Source organism: Xenopus laevis, chromosome 9_10S (assembly GCF_017654675.1).
Source record: "Xenopus laevis strain J_2021 chromosome 9_10S, Xenopus_laevis_v10.1, whole genome shotgun sequence".
NCBI lineage: Eukaryota > Metazoa > Chordata > Amphibia > Anura > Pipidae > Xenopus > Xenopus laevis.
In genome coordinates, this window is record NC_054388.1 from 57755828 (window position 1) to 57778700 (window position 22873).

General features: G+C 38.0%; 1 protein-coding gene across 3 annotated transcripts in view; it reads right to left on the minus strand.

The window, feature by feature from the left end:
• Positions 1-22873, minus strand: part of gtdc1.S (glycosyltransferase like domain containing 1 S homeolog) — a 151447-nt gene that overhangs the window by 43784 nt on the left and 84790 nt on the right. For all 3 annotated transcript variants that reach the window (XM_018237592.2, XM_018237591.2, NM_001096040.1), the window contains 1 exon segment: positions 10967-11076. In XM_018237592.2, the coding sequence (XP_018093081.1) occupies positions 10967-11076 (110 nt within the window).

Consider the following 22873-nt stretch of genomic DNA (forward strand, 5'->3'; position numbering starts at 1 on the left):
TGTGTGTATAAATAAAATACACTTATTTCACCAAGGGAAGTGCTGGCCCCAGAATGTTTTATTGCATATTGTGAGTATAGAAATGAACATTGGCCGTGATTTCCTGAGTTGAGTGCAGATACTGAAGATTTATTACTATATATATAGTTTGTTTGTTTTTCACTCCAGATGAAGTATCCTGTGTGAGACCTAAACTTTGATTAATAAACCTTTCTTTTTTTGCATTTAAAATCTTGTTTGGTAATTCTTAAAATGCTAGGAGTTCTGTCCTTGTTAAACTAAGAGACTGGAATATGAATAGGAGGGGGCCTGGATAGAAAAGTAAGTAATAGAAAGTAACAGTAAAAACGTAGCCTTACATAGCATTAGTTTATTGTCTGTTGGGTCAGTAATCCCCCATTTGAATGGTAGAAAGAGGCAAAAGAACAAGGCAAATCATTTAAATACTATAAAAAAGGACCAATTGAAAAGGTGGTTAGAGTTAGCCTTGAGCATACTAAAAGTCAACAATCCCTTTAAGTCTGTGCACCCTTGTGAAGGTCTGTTCCCAATGACATCTTGCTAAATCAATATCAAACCAACAATTTAATTTGGGGTAGTTTATGGGTTCACAAAAACACTGTATCATCAAAAAAACAGATACATATGAATTAATTCAACCAACCAATGGCAATTCAGAATGTTTCTATATCCTACTTATTTTAGGGTGGAGTAAAAATTCTGGTGAGTGGACAATCTTCTCAACTAGAGAAGGTAAGTCTCCTTACCCACACATCTGAGACATGGAAATCTAAAGAAGTATCAAATCCTAATTAAGACATTTTATAATGTTGTTATAATGTTGTAATATAGGCGTGACTAAGGCCCCAGATTAATCTGAATACAAATAGACTTAAAGCCATATATATCTTTCATAGTAAAAAGTTCGTTTTATGTTCTGGTCAATTGTCCATCAGAATCTTAACTATCATTTACCTTTGCTCTCTAAACATAAAACTTTCTGCCCATAACTGCTCTCATTGCTACAAAAAGATTCAAGGTACACATGTTTAATATGAAATGGTAAAATACTCAGTTGGTGCCACCTTAGTAAAAACTGCAGGTTAGGTAAAAATTATATGAAAGTATCTATCTATCTATCTATCTGTCTGTCTGTCTGTCTGTCTGTCTGTCTGTCCACCTGTATAAAATGTATAATGAGGAATTAGAATTCTTAATGAATCAGATATAAGTTGAGTGTAGGACTGGTCAGACCAAGGATGACTTTATATAGTAACATATGGAACAATCCCTGTTTTAAGGGGAAGGCATTTTTAGTATTTTAAGTCACAAAACGTCTCATTGTCCTTATATTGATAAGGGGTTGAGTGCAGAGGACCTTTTGTCTTTGTCTGTATGAATTCTGTGGTCACACTCTCATTGCACCCCCGCTTAAATGTTTAAAATATAGAGGTGAGCACAACTTTCCTTTTTTTTATCATAGTTTATACAGGAGCAGTGGCCAGTTCCATGTTTTAGTTCCCACCCTTTCCCAGCTATAGTCAGATAATCACAGTGGTGGCCAATAAAAGGGCAACCATATGGGAGTTTGAAAGCAAGCAAGTTGCAGGTAAAATTTAGTCCCTGTATAAAATGTATAAACAAAGCAACATAATTTACATACCCTCCATCCAATGGAGGGTAATGCATGCATTGAGGAACAGTACTGTGCTCTCTACACACCAATCCGTATCTGCGATAGAGGCGATACTTCTACAGGTATGTGTAAGCCCAGATCCTCTCCAATGTAGTGTTCCCCATGACAGCCCTACTTCTTCACAAGAGGGAAAGTTGAGGGTACACGGCAATTTTTAAATTATATTATATTAATTTTAGAAGTGTTCTCAATAGTCGGGCGGTTGCCTGATGTCACCATTAACACGCATATTTGATTCACATTGTACAAGTATATAGACACTGGGGACACTTAACATGTTATTGGAATCGTTTATTACGTCATCATGGGTGTCAGAAAAGTTCGCTCCCATCAATACACGTCACTTCACTGTTTGGAGGTATTTAAGTTTGTACACACAGTTTTTATTCCTGAAGACGGCTCAAGAAGTAGAGCCAAAACGTTGAAAATAAATTTTTGATATTTTGACACTATGTAAAGTCCTGTTTGGTGCAGTTTCTTTTTTGGTTGTAATTATTATTGTTTTGAACCAGCACACAGGCATTGGACGTCTATTCGCCGTGTGCACCGGTCCTAAATTGACGGATATATATATATATATATATATATATATATATATATATATATATATATATATATATATACACACACACATACATAGGTAATATTTCTTTCTAATGTGCAAACAATTTGAACTACACTATACTTATGAGTCAGTTTAAAGCAGGAGGGAAAAAGATCACACTGACTAGTTTTTGACTGTCGCCAAAACTGATGTCATTTGCTGGCATTTAAATGGTTCCACCCTTCCATAGCAATCTTTTAAGGTCCCAAATTTTATCTGGAATTTATCCACATGATTAGACCATAAAAACAATTTTACGTTTTAATACACCTCTCTGTTTTCAATTACATCTATAAAAGGTTGTATTTATCACTGGCAAGATTTTTCATCTGCATTTCTTTACCAAAAAGCAACAGAAGGTTGCATTCTGTCTTTTTAAAATAATTATTTTTTACTCTTGCCAGCTCAGATTATATAAAACAAGAAAAATTAATTTTAGATGTTCTACATATACATACACACTTTTGAAATCATCATGAATGCTGATTGCTTAGGTTGATGCACAGTGTGAACCCCTTGCCAAGTTGAGCACACACTGTACAAACAGCAAAAGTACTCCTTCTGCCTATAAACTCAGCAAATATGTCTCTATTATCAGGATTTCCATTATGTTATAATAAACGTGCTCTGAATAAGCTTTGTCTTTGGCTTACAGATAAGGAGGGGTTCATAATATTTCAAGGTAGCATTTAAAAAAAATAATTTTTTAATTATAATGTGGAATCATGGTTTTGTTTTGACACTACTTTATTACATCTTTATTGTAATCTGCGGGATAAATTTGAGTTAAGATAATCAGCTTTATGCTTTTGCAAGGATTTTTATTGTTGCACAGTAGAGTTTTTGCTTGCATACATTCACAAACCTATTAATTTTGGTATTGCTATATTGATTTGATGCATTCATACTTAATAATGTTTTTTGTGTCAGTATGCTGAGCCACTGAGCTTTTGTGAGCCACTGAGGGAATGGGCAAATTAAAATATTTCTAAGCATAATGGGCAATATGTATGAACGGGGAGCTGGAAAAATTCCAGTGGTAATCCATATTTATAAAAGTAAAATATCCTCTTATATCTATGGGCACTGATTCTTTTATACATATGGATACCTTACTCTAAAATCCCATTCTATGGACCAAAACTGGATTTGATGAAAATGGTTTATTCCATGGAAATATACAAAAAAGGGGAGTTGTGGGAGCACTCCAAGGCTTAGTTAAAGGAAAACTATACCCCCCAAACAATGTAGGTCTCTATAAAAAGATATTGCATAAAACAGCTCATATATAAAATCCTGCTTCATGTAAATAAACCATTTTCATAATAATATACTTTTCTAGTAGTATGTGCCATTGGGTAATCCAAAATAGAAAATTGCCATTTTAAAAAATAAGGGCGGCCCCCTGGGATCGTAGGATTCACTGTACTCACAAACATACCAACATGTTAGGTCACATGAGCCAATTAACAGACAGAGTTGTGTCTTTTGCTTCCACACTTCTTCCTGTTACAGTTAGAGTTGAAGTATTTCTGGTCAGATGATCTCTGAAACAGCACACAGTCCATCACGAAATGGTGGCTCAAGGCAAGAGATGTAAAAGGGCAATATTTACTTAAATATATATTCCAGTTTGGTAAGATTCTTTAATATGCCACTTAATATGATATGAACTATCTGTTGCTTAAGTGTTCATTTTGGGGGTATAGTTTTCCTTTAAAATGTGTTTAAATACTGTACAATGGAAGTGCTCTGATTTGGCCAATTAATCAATGCACATTCCCATGTCCCCTGTCTCATAAGCAATTCAGTATATATAAGCAAGTGCAGGGGAGGATTTAGCCATCAGACTGAAACCAATGCCAAGGTTCAGGAGACACTTATCCCAAGTAATGCTACTATGCAGAGAGGTTCAAGACTTTTTATACTATGACCAGAGGTAAACAATTTAGGGATCACCGTGATCAAGTTTACCTTGAAGTGGTATGGTGGCTTATCAACTTTATGATCATAACTAAAAACCCCTGTTTTTGTAAACATATGCACTTGCATATATACTGAATTACTTATGAGACAGGGGACCAGGGAAAGTGCATTTATTAATTGGCCAAATCAGTAGCACTTCCATTGTATTAAACACATTTTAACTTAGACTTAGAGTGCACCCGCATCCCCCCTTTTTTGAATTTTTATGACATGGAAACTCTGTTGTAATCTATTGGGAGGTATGGTACAAAGCCTTTAGCTTAGCCTTTGGACTCACAACTTCCTATTTATTAGATACAATTATACATTATTAATGATTTTGTATGATGTCTTTTTAAATAAATGCTTCGCATGTGTATGAAATCTACTGTCAGGGCAAGCCCTTGCTGATTTATTTTGTGATGCATCACGTTGCATCAAGCAACAAGGGCTTGCCCTGCTAGCATTATCCCTGTGTGTCGTTGAATCACTTATCCGTGTTGGTTTTGAGGTAACTAATTCCTTTTCCACTGTTCACCTGGGAGTTCCTATTTCAGAGTGCCGGGGTGTGTGAGGGTGACCCTTTGTTTCTATTAATGAAAATCTACTGTGACAGTATGGAATATTTGAGTTTTCCAATTAAAGGTGGCTTGCTAAACAAGCGGATCTTTTTCTAATATGCCCAGTATCAGGCTGATATGATCGTTTGGCCCAAACAATTAGATCACAATGATGAGGATACAGGACGTTAGGACAAGGACCATATCACAAGCCAATGTGGTCATCAACTCAGACTGACTGAGCCAAACGGCCACAATGATGGGGATACAGGCCATTAAAACGAGGACCACCTCATGAGGCAACATGGTCATCAATCTGCAGCTAAAATCTGCACATGTATAGCCACCATAAGACAATCTGTAATCTGCGGGATAAGATGGAAAGCCCTTGTTTAAGATATTTAGTTGAAACATTTGGGTGGTTATTTACCTACAATCCAAAATATTCTCATTATTTTAGTAAAACAACTTCGACCAAACTCGCATCCACAATTTCACCTTATTTATCAATAAAATAATTTGGTGTGGGAAAAAGGCTCTATAAACTTCTATAAAATCGTTTTAAAAAACTTATCTTGTGTGTGTTTTTTTTTAGATTTTTGACGCCTAAAAGCTCAAACTTTTTTGGATGATCGCCTGAAAACCACAATATTTTTGGATTAACGTACAAACCGAGCGCAAATCATATCTTCCAATTTCTAGAAAAATAGGATAGGAAGGACAGTTGGATGTCGTTGACCACCCTGGGATTTATAATAAACTTAAGCATTCACTATCAGGTCTGAGTGAGATAAAATTTTAAAGCTGAATAAAAATACCCAATTTTTGGACGCCCAAAAAGAATTTTTTCGGATTATTGCTTGAAAACCACAAATCTTTCAGATTATCATACGAAACCCAGCACAGATAATGATATCTTCCAATCGTAAAAGTGACATCTGAAAGATTCAAATTTTTTCCCACATAAAAAAATTGTGTTTTACCCTTTAAAATTTTGACCAGAAAAAAAATCACCTCCTTGGTATCAGGTGATTTGTATTTTGTGCTCTGATATTTATTAGACTTTGTCACAGGAAATGTTTATGTCTTTAGTTGTTCTAATTATATAGTCATCTCATACTACATAACTGTAAGATTATACAACATGAGGTATATATGGAAAAACTTGATATAATTATATATATATTTCCATATGTATAGCAAAAGTAGCTTGCAAAAATCACACCTTACCAGATGGTAGGAAAAATTGTGTAAATTTACCAAAGATAAAAGCTGTCAATTACTACATACTTTGTCACCCCATAATGTGTTAATTTAGACAGTTTAAACAGTTTTATAAGGATACACAGATACATGAAGGCTTTGCCTTAATTTACTTTTATACCTTCAAAATATTGCATATAAAGATTAAGCGGCACATACATCATTGATGAAACCAGGCACCACAAGTATGGAACAGGACTAATACTATATGCATATAAGTCTTTTTGGGCCTTCTAAGTGGCTGTAAGGTGGTCAGAGTAGCAGTATTGGAAATAGTAGTATTTGGATAGAATCTACAATGCTAAATAGTAATTTTGAGAAGTGTAAAAAGTGCAATAGAACAGGGCAAGCAAAGTCAGAATTTGCAGTTATTTGCATTCCTCTTCCAGAAAACCACTAGGCTGCAGTAAATGTTGATAAATGCATAGCTAATACAGTTTCAATGTAAGTATATTTCTTTAACTGGTGAACAAAAAAACTTCTGAAGAAGACGTCTGCTTTATAAAACACAAGCGAATAAAGAAGGAGATTAGGAGAACAGAAGATGTATTCTAGAAAAATAGGATAGGAAGGACAGTTAGTTGGATGTCCAGGTCAGGAATAAACTTCAGCATTCGCAATCAGGTTTGAATGAGATAGCAACATTTTAAAGCTGAATAAAAATACCCAATTCCTAGTGCATATTTAAAAAATTTAATATGGGTGGTACATAGACAGATGAAAGATAAATCACTTAGATGTAGGAAAAAGTGAAAAAAAAACCTCAAGCCACTTTTGTTTATATATATATATTTTTATATATATATATATATATATATATATATATATATATATATATATATATATATATATATAACAAACAAAGGAAAGATGTGCTCACCACTATTTTTTAAAACCATTTGGCGGGGGTGCAATGAGGCTGTGACCACAAAATACATATAGTCAAACGGGTTGAGTGCAGAGGACTCTTGTGTTTGACTATATATATATATAAAAACCAGAAAATTCAATTACCATAATGTTTAAGTTTTTATGGGCACAAATCTTGAATTTAAATTTCCAAAACTAAAATTACTGATCAAAGGATTTTTTTTTATGAATCTTGAAAAATTCATGGTTTTTCTATAATTCTTAAAAGCTCTAAAAATGTGAGATTAATTATGTGTAAAAGCCAATGAAAGCTATACTGATCTTCTTGGACTGCTTTTAATGAATTCTGACTTTTAGAGGTTTTCAGATTTTTTTTACTAGGAATTGTCGGAAAAATTAGATTTTTTTAGAGGTTTTCGTGATATTCATAATTTTTTGGTGCATCATTCATCACTTTTTTTTGTTCATACTTTTTCTATTCAAATCTTTTAATAAATTCAATAACATTCGTGGTTTTAGAGTTTGTGAATTTAGTCATGGTTTCAAAAACCTCAAAAACCACTAACGTTTGACCTTTTTTATATAGACCTCTTAGTATTGTACAAGTATCTGTTATGGAAGAAAAGAGGTCACAAGAAATGGGTGCTTTTTGTGAATACAAAATTACACAGATTGAAAAGGATCAAATTAATTTTAATTGCATATAAAGATAACATTGAATTCCCCTAGTAGTTGAATGATCAGTCAGAGAAGTGATAACAATAACAGTACCTGTGAAAAATACTGATGGCCTTAACGGAGGTACTTTTATTTCATATTATAGACACTACTAAAACAATTTATATTTCATTAACTTCTAACAACACAAACTGCGGATAGATTGAAGCAGTTGAGCAGTCAGGAAACAAAAAGCAGGTTGGACAGAATACAAAAGGGGGTAATTTCTTAAACACAAAAAAGGAGGGTTGTGGGTGCACTCCTAAGGCCATATAAAAACATATTTTAGTACAATAATCCCCTGTCTAAATGATTCAATAAATATGCAAGTGCATGTATTTAAAAAAGAAAACAAAAAGCAGGGTTTTTTGTTACAGGTTATGATCATAAAGTTGATAAGCCACATACCACATCAAGGTAAACCCCATACGGTGGTCCCTAACTTGTTTACCTGTTTAACAGCATTACTTGGAGTAAAAATCTCCTGAAGCTCGGTTTTCAATCTGTGGACTAGATCCTCCCCTGCCACCTGCATATGTGGCTTTTAAAAAAGAGAGATTGCCCAAACCAACACCCATTTTTTTAAAAAAAATTGATAATGAAGAGACTATAATAATGACAAAGTAAAGTTGTATATTTATAGGTGCACAATTGTGTGCATGTGTATGTGTGTGAGTATAGGTATAAGTACAGGTGTGGGTATAGATGTGAACAGAAATGAAAAAGGAAAAGCTAAATGAGGAGTGCAATAGGTGTAGTGTATGTGGATTAGTGCAGAAGTGTTACCTAGTGACAATTACAAGGTAATTTCTGAAGTCTGAAAGCAAAAAACTCGAAAAAAAAATACTATATAATCCAACTTTTTTGTGAGATTTATTATACATTGAGGATGGAACAAGTCAGAATCCAAATATCCTCCATATCAGACCTGTTGAGGTTGTATATAAGTCAATGGGAGAGGCCCCTATCCTATTTGGAAGTTTCTGTGGTCTGCACTGGATTTAGCACGAAAATTTGACTATTTTGGGCTTTTCGTGCAAATATCACAAAAGTTTGGACTTTTTCGGGATTAAGCCCGAAAAAATAGAGTGATTTGGGAAAAAAATCCCCTCCAAAAAATGTTTGATTTGGATTTCAGCTAGAAAAAGTCCAATTGTGGATTCTAGTTTGGTCGGACTTTTTTTATTTAAATATTGATAACAATTTGGATTTTGATAAATAACCCCCCCCCTCCCGATTTGGCAGAAATCTGGCAGAGTGAAAGAGTATGAGTAGTTTCAAGATGAAATGGAAGGCAAAAGTGGGGTTTAAGATAAAAGAGGGTTTTCTAGCTGAGGTGGCACAGTTACATTTCAAATAGAGCTAAAAGCTAAAGCTAATACTTTTCCCCAATAGTATGTTGTTAAGGAAAGTCTGATCCTTTGGAGAAAAGCAAATAGTGCAATAAGGTGACACAGAATTTTAGAAAAGGTGATGGCATGTAGCTGGTGAGCCAGAAGATGTAAAGTAAGAGGATGTATTTGGACCTTTGATGTCAAGTATAACAAAAATAAAAACAAGGAAGCTTATGGCAGCATATAAATACACAAGGGGAGATAAAGGATGTTAGCGCATTAGCAGTGAGTTAAGACATGTAGTTTGAAATTAATCATAAATCCCAATGTACTTAAGAAAGGAGAGAAATGTCAGTCGAGGAAGAATAAGAGAGAACAAGTCTAGAAGTTGAACACATTATAGAGTAAGTACAGTATAAAGCCTTTGTGACTAGTAGTCACAGGGGCAAATTCACTAAAGGGCAGGGGCATTAAAAGTTACAACTTTAAAGACAATGCACTTTAAAAAATGAAAAAAAATAAGATATTTTTTATAATTTATATGACTTTTCAGCATACAGGATATGATGTCCCTGACATAAGATTGAGGAGGATGTAGCTTCATCTTTTCAGTTCACCAGGTCTAAGCTGGCAAAGGAAACTCTGGCGAAAGAGGTAACATTCTGTAAAATTCACACTTTAGTGAATTTTTGGACTAACGATCATGCACCTAAGTGAAAATGCGCCTGTCAAAAGGACTGCAAAACTGTGCTAGCGATGGTCTATTTCGCTAGTGAATTGTCCTCTACACCTGTAAATTGGCAATGTCCCTGAGGATGGTATTTCTTTCTAGTGACGGCCACTTCGCCCTTTAGTAAATCTGCCCCACAGTTGGAAATTGGCAATGGAGAGTACAAATAGTTTCTCAAGCTATCTCATGAACAAATAGTTCTCAAGCTATCTCAACGCCGGCTGGGGATAACAGTAGTTTTTTTTTGTTTTTTTTAAAGGCCCCCCTCCCTGCCAGTGCTAGGCTACTTGAACCGGGAGGGTGCTCCTGGTACAAGCAGCCATGTCCATGTTATCCCCAACAGGAATATGGGCTCTATTAGCCCACAACTTTGATTGGGGATAACATTTTTTACCCAACAGGTGCCCTTTAAGAAGTATTTGCCTCTGGAATAAAATAGAAGTTTAAAAATAAATTGGTGGCCAGGGTTCCCCCCATATAATAACAGGGACCACTGGGTTAACTTTATGGGGGCCCTATCATGTTGCACTTACTTTATTAGCAGGGCCCCCCTGCTGTCAGTGAGCTGCCAACTTCAGAAGGGAGGGGGAGCACACATGGTTGCATCTTCCATCTAGTAACAGCAATCTCTTCCCTTATTCACAGAATTTTAAGTCCCGGTCAAGCTGCATGGGGATTGGATGAGCTGAAGGGGAAGTTCAAACCTAAGCTTTCCAATCCCTGAGCAGCTCAACCGGGACTTAAACTTTTGTAACCAATAAGGGAAGTAAATGGACAGGTGATGCAGTCATCTGTGCACCCGCCCTCCCTTCTAGAGTTGGCAGCTCTGTGAAAGCAGGGGGGCCAGCTAATCAAGTAAATGCAGCACAGCCAAAAAAAAATGCAGCACAGCCAGGCGCCCCTTAAGACCTAAAACGTTCCAAGCCCGGGACAACACTCCCCCCTGTCTCCCTCTGATGGCGGCCCTTATCTCCATTATCTGAGAGTACAGGTATCATAGGGCCATTATACAGCGCAATCTTGCATAGATCATCCCTAGTTTGTGTGAATTAACTTGAATAATGCTTATATAAAAATTATAATTTACTCTCTGTGGAACCTAAACACAGTATGAAATCCATTTCAAATATACAAAACAGATGGATAAAAGTTCAAAATATAATAAAAAAGAAACAGCAAATGTGACCACAAATAATACCAGCTGAAAAAATAAAATGAAGCAGATACCTGGTACATCGGTAAAGGTTTCTCCAAGGACTGATAGATGAAAAGTCAGCTCCTTTTCTTTAAGTTTCAGCAATACTTTAAAGAACGTTTCTGGGTCTTTATCATGTTCCCTCAAAACAAATAAATGAAAATCATGTTTACTTGGGAAAATTCACCAGAGAATGCAATTTTTTTTATTGTTATATCATGTTTTGGTTTTTTTTGTTTGGGGAGCCTCAGGTATCGAACAACATTTTCTCATTTGCACTCTAACATTGGATCTGCTCTCCAAGCCTGTAGAGGGGTTTCTAACTGTTCTTTAGCTTGCAGCCAATGACTTCTGTTCATTACCCAATCAAGGTTTAACACAGTATTTGTCAAGGTATAAGGGCTTACATCATCATTGTTAGTAATGCCAAAATACCACAGACACAACACTTGTTTTAAAAAAGGATCTTTTCCTCCAGGTAATAAAAGAAGCACACACTTGTACACAGTACAAGCATTACTCCTACACAAACCTCTCATTTTTGATTGCCTTTGGCTACAGCTCAGAATTTCTTAAATAGTAAAATAAAAAAAGCCTTATGCACGGGCAGTTCTGAAGGCATTTAATGAAAATACATTTTGGTAGAGTCACTGCCAGAGCAAGGCAGTGTATGAATAAGGAATGTATTTCAACATATTATTTTCAGAGCATCTTATACATATTATGTTTGGTAGGAATAACTGCCAATTGTATTATCATGTGGCATAACCCAAACTATAGCAACCTAGTTAGTGATACCCAAAAATAAACAACCTTTAACAAATAGGCATTGCATTTTGAAATGGGCAAGTTGTAATGATTTTAACAGATTTATTATTTTGACTCTTGAATCTACCCCCTCTCAAAAATATCAAACTCATTGAATTGATCTTTTATATACATTGTTGAATTTGTGAAGGGCTGCACTTTCGGTCCCAGGGTGGTTCCCCATTAAATAATAAAAAAAGTCCATTAAAGATTCACACTTTAAAATGCACAAAACATAAATATATAAAAATAACTCCTGCATTTAACCAAACATGTATTACTACACTAATGTCATAATACAGAGTACAGAAATATGAGATGGTTTGTACCATTTGTTTATAGTGTCAAAATGTGGATTTTTAAACAGGTACAAAATTGAATAAAGGTGTTATGAGAACGGCTTTTCATTTTTTCCCTGCTATATCCACCTCCGCCAATTTAACATATGTTGTGGGATTTCAAACCTCTCCACTAATTGGTAAGCATCAACATAGCTTTATTCTTTAATGAAACATACTTTGTGAGCGACTGACTTTTAATAAGGTAATGATGTTCATCACAAGCAAATACAATATATTTTCTTAACAATATGAGAGGATGGCAAAACAATATCATCTATATAAGAGAATTTAAATTAATAAAACCACATTTTCCTATTCAAAATGATCTGGAATTTCAATGTCAAATATAAATTGTGTTTCTAGAGCTGCAAAGAAGGACTGATGCTGAATACAGCCACTAGGAAAGAACAACAAAAAAAAAAAAGAAGAGACAGTTAAGAACCTGTGATAAGTTAAGAGGAACAATTCTCACTAATTGTAAATATGTTTTTTCTATGCAAGAAAAAAATTCCTATTAAATTCAAAATGAATCATCTCTGTTATGTCACTCTCTCCTTTATTTACATCAAAGTATATCATTTTCTTTCTAATTCTATTTCATGTTTTAGTCTCTTTTAATAAAGTTTTAAATATGAAATAAAAAACAAAATAAGTGGATCCGCCAAACACTCAACATGTGGAAGAAAGAATTGTGTTGCTCTTTTAAAGGTGTGTTGGCCATGTGCAAAAGGCTGCAAGCCTCTATGCTCCGATTAGCAGCGCAGAGACCTGAGGCACTTTTCCTTTGGATAAGGTAGGATGCGGAAGGACATGCTACCCATTCAGGGCCTAAGGGTAAACAGATAAGGACAGGGCTTCATTGCACATCCTTGTGCTGACCTCTGCACAGATTTTCATTTTTTTTTTTAAAATTTTTATTTTTATTTCCTCCAGGAGTCAGCAATATTACATATCAAAAAGTATCCACCAAGAAGATCACACATAGTGGTGGTAAGTACACAAGTGATATAACAGTTTTGAACATTTAAAGGATAAAGATGTTCAACATTTCCAAACAAACACCGTGCGCTGTCATAGTCCGAATTAGGTCAAGGTGGGGGTCAGTACTGGAGATGGAGGACGTGCAATAAGGGGTAAACAAAAGAATAAGATCCCAGAAAAAAGGAAAGAAAAAAGGAGGGGAGGGAAGGAGGGGGGGGAGGTAGACAGGAGCTATATCCATTGTTATAGTCTGCACCGTAGAGATGATATAGTAAGGAGACAAGAAAAGAAAAAGGGAACACATGGCATAAATAAACATCTAACCCTTAACGACACAGCTCAGTAACTTGAGATTACAAGCGATTTCACAGAATGTCTCAGATTGCACAATCGTGGTCTACGATGAGTATGATGGTTAGCCCAGTTATAATCCCATGTTCTCCCTTTATCCTACCGCTTTTTTCTTTTACACTCGGCAGATACTGGTTAGTCGTGTCTCATGCAGTGAGATCAAGGTATTGTAACCAGGGGCGCCAGGTTGCCCAATGGTTTAACATTGACTTATGGGAGTCAGAGTGGATTTCCTCAAATTTGCGGATCTCCTCCATTTCTCCTATCCACTCGGACACTGTGGGTGGGATGTTGCTTTTCCATTTGCGAGGGATCAGGATTTTTGCAGCATTAAGAGCAGTTTGTGTCAGGGATTTTTTGTATGAGGAGGCAGAATCTAGAGTATGGTGTAAAAGAGTAGCAGACGGCTCGGCGGGGATATCCAAATGCAATTCGTTGTTACACAAGTCTAGTATCTGAGTCCAGAATGTCTGAATGATTGGGCATTCCCAGAATATGTGGAGCATTGTGCCTATTCGGCTTTTGCATCTCCAGCATTTGTCCGAAGTTCCAGGGAACATGACATGTAGTTTCGAGGGAGTGTTGTACCAGAGAGAAAGTATTTTGTAGTTATTCTCCAAAATTCTGCAACTTCTAGGACCTTTAAGCGATTTTTCTAGAATATTTTCCCAGTCTTGTTCGGTTAAAGCGACATTAAGCATGCTCTCCCATTTCTTAAATCGTAACAGGGGGGAGTGTTTGGCATTGGTTGGACGCTGAAGTATTTGATAGATAGCGGAGATGCTCCTGAGAGGTGGTGTGGAGTGGCGGCACAGATTCTCAAAGTCTGTATATAGCAAGGCACTAGCGGGACGGTTATGCACTTTTTTCGTGTAGCTTGCAATTTGTTGGTACTTGAACCTTTCAGTGTCAGGGAGTGAAAAGGTGTTCTGTATTCGTTCCCAGGATGGCAAGGTGCCTTTAGGACAGAGATGAAACAGTTGTGTCACCGTTCCATCCCGCCATTTATTAAAATAACCAGTTTGTGTGCCTGGTGGGAACTCTTTGTTGTCTATTAAAGGAAGCAGAAGCGAGTGGTTAGTGGTTAGATTTAGTTTCATATGCACTGAGTCCCATAGGTGCAGGCAATAGGATAGTAAAGGCTGAGGATCCTTTAGCTGTCTGGGCGTTTTAGGTGGGAGCCATGGAACTACTTTAAGTAGAGGTGTCACAAAAGTCTGCTCAATTTGTATCCATGCTTTGGAATTTAAATGGTAAGTCCAGTCTATTATCCGGAGTAGGACACAGGCTAAGTGGTACAGTTTGAAATCCGGTAGGCCGATCCCCCCATCGGACCGTGAATAAGTCAAAGTTTTCAGTTTTATGCGTGGTTGCTTCCCATTCCAGACAAATTTACTAACCAGTCCATTGAGAGTGATGAAGAAGTTTTTAGGGGGTTGGAGCGGGAGCATCTGGAAGATGTACAGAAGTTTCGGTAGCGTGTTCATTTTGAGGGAGTTCACTCTGCCAAACCAGGACAAGGATTTGTTGGACCACAATGTGCAATCTTTTTTAATCGTCTGTAGAATGGAAGAGTAGTTAATACAAGCCCAATTATTAACATCTTGTGTAAGAATAATACCCAAATATGTCAATTTCTCCCGTTCCCATTTAAAGGGGAACTTGTCACTGAGGGCAGTAATCGCGGAGCGAGGCAAACTTATATTGAGGGCACTGGATTTCCCATAATTAATTTTAAAGTCACTTAGGTAGCCATATTCCTTAATCTCCTGTAGTAAATTAGGTAATGTGATGACCGGTTGTGTCAGGGTGAACAGTAGGTCGTCTGCGTAAGCGCAGATTTTATGTCTTGATGTGCCCACGGGTACCCCATGTATGTCAGCGTTATTCCGTATTTTAGCTAGTAACGGTTCAAGGGTTAGTATGAACAGTAGTGGTGAGAGCGGACATCCTTGCCTCGTCCCGTTTTGAAGTAAGATTGGATCAGAAAGTGTGTTGTTAATTTTAAGTTTAGCAGTAGGGTTATGGTACAGAGATTTTATCCAGGTCAGCATGTGTGGACCTATACCAATGTATGACAAACAATGGAACATGAACTCCCACCTTACCCGATCGAAAGCTTTCTCCGCGTCAGTTGATAGGAGGAACATAGGGATATTTTTGCGCTGAGCTATGGTGACTAGGTTAATAAGTTTATTAAGATTGTCTCTCGTTTCACGTTTCGGGAGAAAGCCGGCCTGGTCTAGATTGATAAGTTGAGAAAGTCCTAATTTCATGCGATGGGCCAAGATTTTCGCGAATAATTTCACGTCGTTATTAATTAAGGATATTGGCCTGTAGCTGGCCGGTTGAGAAGGGTCTTTGTCTTTTTTAAGAATTAAGCTGATGTGGGCTTCTAGAGAGGACGGGGACCAGTGGTGGCCTAGGCGGATCATGTTATATGCTCTGCCCAAACCAGCGACTATGTGTGGTTGTAGAGTTTTAAGGAAGAGCATGGAGAACCCATCCGGTCCGGGACATTTACCTGAAGGAGAGGTTTTAATCGCCCATTCTATTTCACCTGGAGTTATATCTCGTTCTAAGGTTTGTAGCCAATCTGGATGTCCTTTAAGCATACCTGAGGAGTTTAAGTATTCTACATACATCGTGGTCGTAGGTATCGTATTGTCGGGGGGTCGTTGTTGGTACAGGCGTTTGTAGAAGTCAGTTAGTGTTGTGTGGATGCCACTAGGTGTTATATGAACAGTACCCTTCGGGTCTTTCATTTTAAATATATGAGTCTTATTTTCTTTCGCTTTGAGCGCCCTGGCTAGCAATTTGCCGCATTTGTTTCCATGATCGTAGTACATTTTTCTAAGTAGGAAGGTAGCTCTGTCAGTTTCTTTTTGAATCAGTAGTTTAAGTTCCTGCCTAGCCTTCGTTAAGTCAGATAGCGTTTGTGTGGCTCTAGTGAGTTTATGATGTTTATCTAGTTGCTGGATTTTAAGGATGAGATGTTGTTTTTGTTTTTTCCTATCTCGTTTAATTTTTGCTCCTTGCTGAATCAAAATACCTCTGATAAAGCATTTGTAAGCTTCCCATTCAGGGATGGCAGAGCTAGCCGTATTCATATTTATTTGGAAATAATCCTTGGTAGCTGTTGAAATTGATTTGAGTACTTCTGGGTCTTTAAGTAGGCTATCATTTAATTTCCAAGTGAATTGTTTGGATCTTAAAAGGGGGACGTTTAGTCGCAAGACTACTGGAGAGTGATCGGACCAAGTAGTATTCTCTATTGAGGCATCTCTTAAGTTGTCCAAACTGTTATGAGAGAGAAAAATATAATCAATTCTGTTGTGTGTGTTATGGCTGTGAGAGAAATGGGTATAGTCTTTACCTGTTGGGTTGTGGATTCGCCATGAGTCTAACACCTGAAGAAGTTGCAGCTGAAGTTTTATTTGCTTAATTTTCCTATAAGACATTGAAGCTTTACCTGAAGAGCAATCGATTTTAGGATCTAGAGGGGCATTAAAATCCCCTCCCAACACCAGAGTGCCTTCAGCGAACTCTAAAAGTCGGGTACAAATCTGTTCCATGACTTTAGTTTGTTCATTGTTTGGCAGATAGATGGAGGCAAATGTATATTTTGTGGAATGTAACGTCCCTTTGACAAAGGTAAAGTTGCCGTGGGTATCGTTTTTGATGCTGTCCAATTGGAATTCCAGGGCGTCTGCTATTAATATAGCCGTTCCCCTGACTTTTGTGGGCTGTGGTATGCTATGTATTATGTTTGAGAAGTGTTTATCGTACCATTTCGGGATGTGATCTGTCTTGTAGTGAGTCTCCTGTACGAGAGCCACGTGGATTTTTTTGGCTTTAATTTCTTGTAGCAAGGCCTTTCTCTTCCAAGGGGAGTTCAGGCCGTTCGCATTAATAGTGTAGATATTCAGTGCCTGAGTTTGTGAATGTGTCATGGCGGAAAGTGGTGTCAAGTGGTGTCCTGTTCTAAAAAAAAAAAAAAAAAAAAAAAAAAGGGGGGGGGGAGGTGGGAGGTAGGAGAAACTAAGAGGAGCTAAGTTGCTGTAGACTGAGCTACAGCACAAGTGTAGAATAAACCACTAATAGGTCAGTCTGACCTATTACTTGAAAAAGGGGTGGTGTGAGGTATTACCTCCGAAAGGGGGGGTGGAGGATACGAGAAAGTGTTACGGTGGTAGTCTGCCTTTGCTCCGCCACAAGTCTAATTATGGTGTGTACAGTTGTGCCGGTTTGATATGGTCAGGGTAAGGGACTGTCATACAGGAAGGGAGGGTACCTGTCAAATTTAACTCAGTCTAACAGTCTCAGCAAGTCTAAATACAACACGAAAATGAAAGCAAGTAAATGCATATAGTAACCTTACACCTGTGTGGGAGATGTATTCCGGGGAGAGCCGCCACGACGCCGCCGCATCTAATACACATTAAGTTTGACATAAGCACGTAAGGCACTACGGTCTTAGTTTAGCGATGTTCTCATAAGCATACAGCCAAGGCAAAATCTGTAGATCCCTAGATTATATACTGTCTTTTTTGCACTATACCGCTAAATGAATATCTGGGTGTTATAAATAATACCTAACGGCGACCCGTCCGCGGCAGCTCCCCCCGGCGCACATCAATCTGCAAAACGTCCAAATGTCACGGGATGAGACATCCCCCACGTAGTTCCTAAGTATAATAGGAGAAAACATTAAACATATCAAACAGCAGAGCATGACATAAAAACACTGCCTGGATAGGCAAACTTCGATAACCTGTAAGCTATAGGCTGAAATTTCGCGTAACTGAGTTCCAAGGCCGACTGTAGTGGATTGTCCCGCTGCATCAATATTAGGAAGGGATTAGTGTACCTCGCCTTCCCGCTTAGTCCGGTCTGCGGCAATATTAGGAAGGGATAAGTGCAACTGTCCTTTCCACTTAGCCTGGTCTGAGATTTAATCCGCTCATCTGTTAAGGGAGCTTCTTTGGAGGCGGCATCGGTTTAGCTGGAGAGTGAGTAGGAAAGCGTTTTCTCCACTGTTTGGATGGGGTGGATTCGCCTCTAGTATACTGGCTGCTGGAGGAGCCCAACACCGGGTTAGGTAACTCCTCGTCGGCTGTGCCCAAAACATAATTTCGCCAATCTAGGAGATCCAGTGGTCTGATGTCCAGCTGTTGACAAAAAGTTGTGGCATCTGCAGGGTATCTTAGTGCATACGTTTTCCCACCCTTATGAGCTAGCAGGGCGAAGGGGAATCCCCATTTGTAAGAGATACCTTGCTCCCTTAATATGGCGGTGAGAGGTTTGAGTAATCTGCGCTGTGTAACTGTGGAGGCAGATAGGTCTTGATAAAGGCTAATGACATTGTCCTCGAAGTGTATGCCTTCAGCATTGCGTGCCTTTTGTAGGATGTGTTCCTTTATCTCAAAGCGCGCTAGGCAGCACAGGACATCTCTAGGCATATTACCCCTCATACTGCCCACTCTGTGTATACGTTCAATCTCAATCACAGGGGGTTCTGTTAAGTCCAGCACATCGGTGAACAATTTAATGGCCAGCTCCCTTAGGTCCTCATTTAGGATGCTCTCAGGGATCCCTCTAATGCGGATGTTACACCGCCTGCTCCTATTCTCCAGGTCCTCTGTGTGGCGTCTTAAGTCTAGGATGGCCTGATCATGCTTTTGTAGTGTTTTGTGATTGTGCTCTGTAGCTGCCCCTGCCTGCGCTACTTTATCCTCAAGTTCTTCTAGCGTGTCGCGTACAGCCGACAACTCTTGCTTGAGAACTGCTGTCTCATTTTGTATAGCCTGTTTAAGCTCTACGCCAAAGGCCTGAAGGTCAGCTTTGCTGGGCATTTGAGCCATGATCTGTATTATTCCCTCCAGGTTGCCGCTTACCTCCGGGTTGTGGTTTGGGCCTTCCTGCGGGACAGTGATCTCCTCGTGGCTGTCCGCCATATTGGCTTCATCCGGTGGATCAGGCCGATCCTGTGATTTCGGGAAGAACTGCTGGATACCGCTCGCGGATGAGGTCTCCTTGGTCTTCATGGCGTTACCGGTAGGATTGGGCTTAGTTAGCTTCCCCATTTGTGCTGAAATTTTGTCGGAAAGTGTCCCAAATACCGGGTTTACAGTGACTTGTGGCGGGAGCTCAGCAGAAGTGCGTCTCACTCTCTCGCCATGCGGCCACGCCCCTTACAGATTTTCATTTTAATGAAAGTCATGTCCTTGTTATTGCCTCAACTTGTCTGATAACATCTATAAAATATACAAAACTGACAATACAAATTCAATTACCATATTATTCAAAGTCAAATACCAAAGCCTCATAGCAGTCATCTAGCCTAGAAATCTTAAATAGCAGCTTTCAGAAAGCTTTATAATCATCATCATTTATGTATATAGCGCCGACAAGATACGCAGTGCTTTACCTTAGTTATAACAAACGGAATAAATGGTAGATATCAAACAAGGGTTACAGAGTGCAATAGGATTGGAAAATAGGATTAAAAACTAAAGGTTAGGGTACAATTGAGACATTAGGATTTTAGAAAAATTTGGTGATTTTTGATACAGCAATGATTGATTAATTAGGGTACATTGAATAAGCTTCTTTAAACAGGTGGGTCTTTAAGGAGCATTTGAAAGTTTGGAAAGAAGGAGAAAGTCTGACAGCTTGAGGCAGAGAGTTCCAGAGAAAAGCAGAAGGCCAAGAGAAGTCTTGTAGACGAGAATGGCCAGAAGTGATGAGAGGCGAAGATCAGAAGCAGAGCAAAGGTTGCGTGAAGGAGTGTATTTGGAGATCAGGGATGAAATATAGGGAGAGGCTTTATTATTAACTGCCTTGAATGTGAGTTTTACTAATTTGTATTTGATTCTAGAGGAGATTGGGAGCCAGTGAAGGGACATGCATATGGGAGCAGCTGACATTGAGAGGTGAGATAGATGAATGAGTCTAGCAGCTGCATTTAGCACAGACTGGAGTTGTGAAAGGCGACTTGTTGGAATACCTGTGAGGAGTAAGTTGCAGTAATTAAGGCGGGAGATGATGAGAGACTGAATCAGTGTTTTAGTTGACTCTGAACTAAGATATGGTCATATTCAGGCAATGTTGCACAGCTGAATACGACAAGATTTTGCAAGTGTTTGGATGTGTGGTGAAAAAGACAGATGTGAGTCTAGGATAACTCCTAGGCAGCATGCCTGTGTGGTGGAATAAAAAGGTGGTGTTGTGTACTGTGAGTGATATCTGTGGGACAGGGGAAGATCTTGGAGGAAATATAATGAGTTCTGTTTTTGAAAGGTTCAGTTTCAGGTGGTGCTGTGACATCCAGGAGGAGACAGCAGAGAGACAGTCTGTAACTTGGGAAAGGACAGGATTACAAAGATCAGGAGTTTACTAGTAGACTTGGGTGTCATCAGCATAAAGGTGATACTGAATATGTTTTAGTATGTTGTATAATCATAATATAATCAATATAATATAATCAATAAATGGTGAAATATTAGTAGCTTGGGAATAGTACTTTGCATTAAATAGGAACAATTCTACTAAAAAAAAACAAAGGCTCATTTACAAAAAGTTCCTTTATAGCGATATACTGTAGGATCATCTTGACAAAGCTGGTGATTGTGCCTACCAAGTCCTTACTTAAGGCATTGTAGTGCAAAGGAGCCCCATACTTAAGAACTGCCTTAAAGGGATCCTGTCATCGGAAAACATGTTTTTTTCAAAACTCACCAGTTAATAGTGCTACTCCAGCAGAATTCTGCACTGAAATCCATTTCTCAATTATATTCAATTTTGAAATCTGACATGGGGCTAGACATTTTGTCAATTTCCCAGCTGCCTCTGGTCATGTGACTTGTGCCTGCACTTTAGGAGAGAAATGCTTTCTTGCAGGCTGCTGTTTTTCCTTCTCAATGTAACTGAATGTGTCTCAATGGGACATGGGTTTTTACTATTGAGTGTTGTTCTTAGATCTACCAGGCAGCTGTTATCTGGTTACCTTCCCATTGTTCTTATGTTTGGCTGCTGGGGGGGGAAGGGAGGGGGCAATATCACTCCAACTGAAGTACAGCAGTAAAGAGTGACTGAAGTTTATCAGAGCACAAGTCACATGACTTGGGGCAGCTGGGAAATTGACAATATGTCTAGCCCCATGTCAGATTTCAAAATTGAATATAAAAAATCTGTTTGCTCTTTTGAGAAATGGATTTCAGCGCAGAATTCTACTGGAGCAGCACTATTAACCGATTCATTTTGAAAAAAAATGTTTTTTTTTCCCCATGACAGTATCCCTTTAAATATAGGTCTCCCTTTGCTCATTTGCCAAGAGTCTTGTGCCATTAGGGGTTTCTTCCTCAATTGCTTCCACTTATCTTGAAGATAGCATCAAGTTTGCTCACAATTTGCAAAGAAGCCTAATTATCCCACTTACAGTTTGATATTGATTAAGGCCACTGTACCTTAGAGATGCCCAGAGGTACCTTAGAACTTACACACTGATATATTTTTTGCCCTGATTTGTAACCAAACAGGAATTTTATTATGAATCAGACAACACTCAAGAAAAGCATCTGGCATAGCATAAAATGTATGTGAAGATAGGTGTACGCGTACACCTGAAGAACAAACTTTTTCCACCAGTGTTTTTAGCTGAAGGTCAAGTAATGCGCAAACACATAATAAAACATACCTCTGACTATCTTTGGCTCTGCTGGGCTTATTTTGCACTCCTAAGGTAGAGAACTATCAAAGTTATTTATTTTCATTTCCACAGGTTTATTTAATCACTCCCATGTGATAAAACTGATTTCCATGATGTGTCTCTTCTTAATTTTAATAACCTTTTTACTCATCATATAGACTGCATGTGGCATGAAATAATGAAACCATATCAAATGAAAGCGAATATAACAAGTAGGGAAAAAGTAAACTTGTTTTTTTTTTAATTAACTGATACACAGCCTGTACATATATCTAAAATCATGAAAACTAAGGTTAATTAGCACAAAAAGCTCCCTAGTTGAGATGCTGAATTTTGAATTTCAGCCATGCTACAGTAAGTGCCTTGATTTCCCAGTAATGACCTAGTTCTCCTAATGAGCAACATTAACCCCTGGCTGTAACTGCCCAGGACTTAATTGTCAACTAAAGTTGAAAAAGGACTTTGCCGATCTGCAGGTATGTGGTATATTAGCTGATGTTATTCCCTAATAAATAAATGTGTTGCTAGGGCAACAGGATAATCAGGTCTACCACCTTTTCTGAGCAACTGGATTTTAACTAGAAGCTTTAATAGAAAACTGAGTACCCAAATTCTAACACTGCAATATTCATGTGTTTGTTGAGTTGTTTTGTGTAATTTTAAACTGCAAAATTTGTATAGCCTCTTAGTTGAGGTTTGTTCAGGAATAAGGAAAAACGTGTTACAGTTTTACCTTTTTTATAATTTGA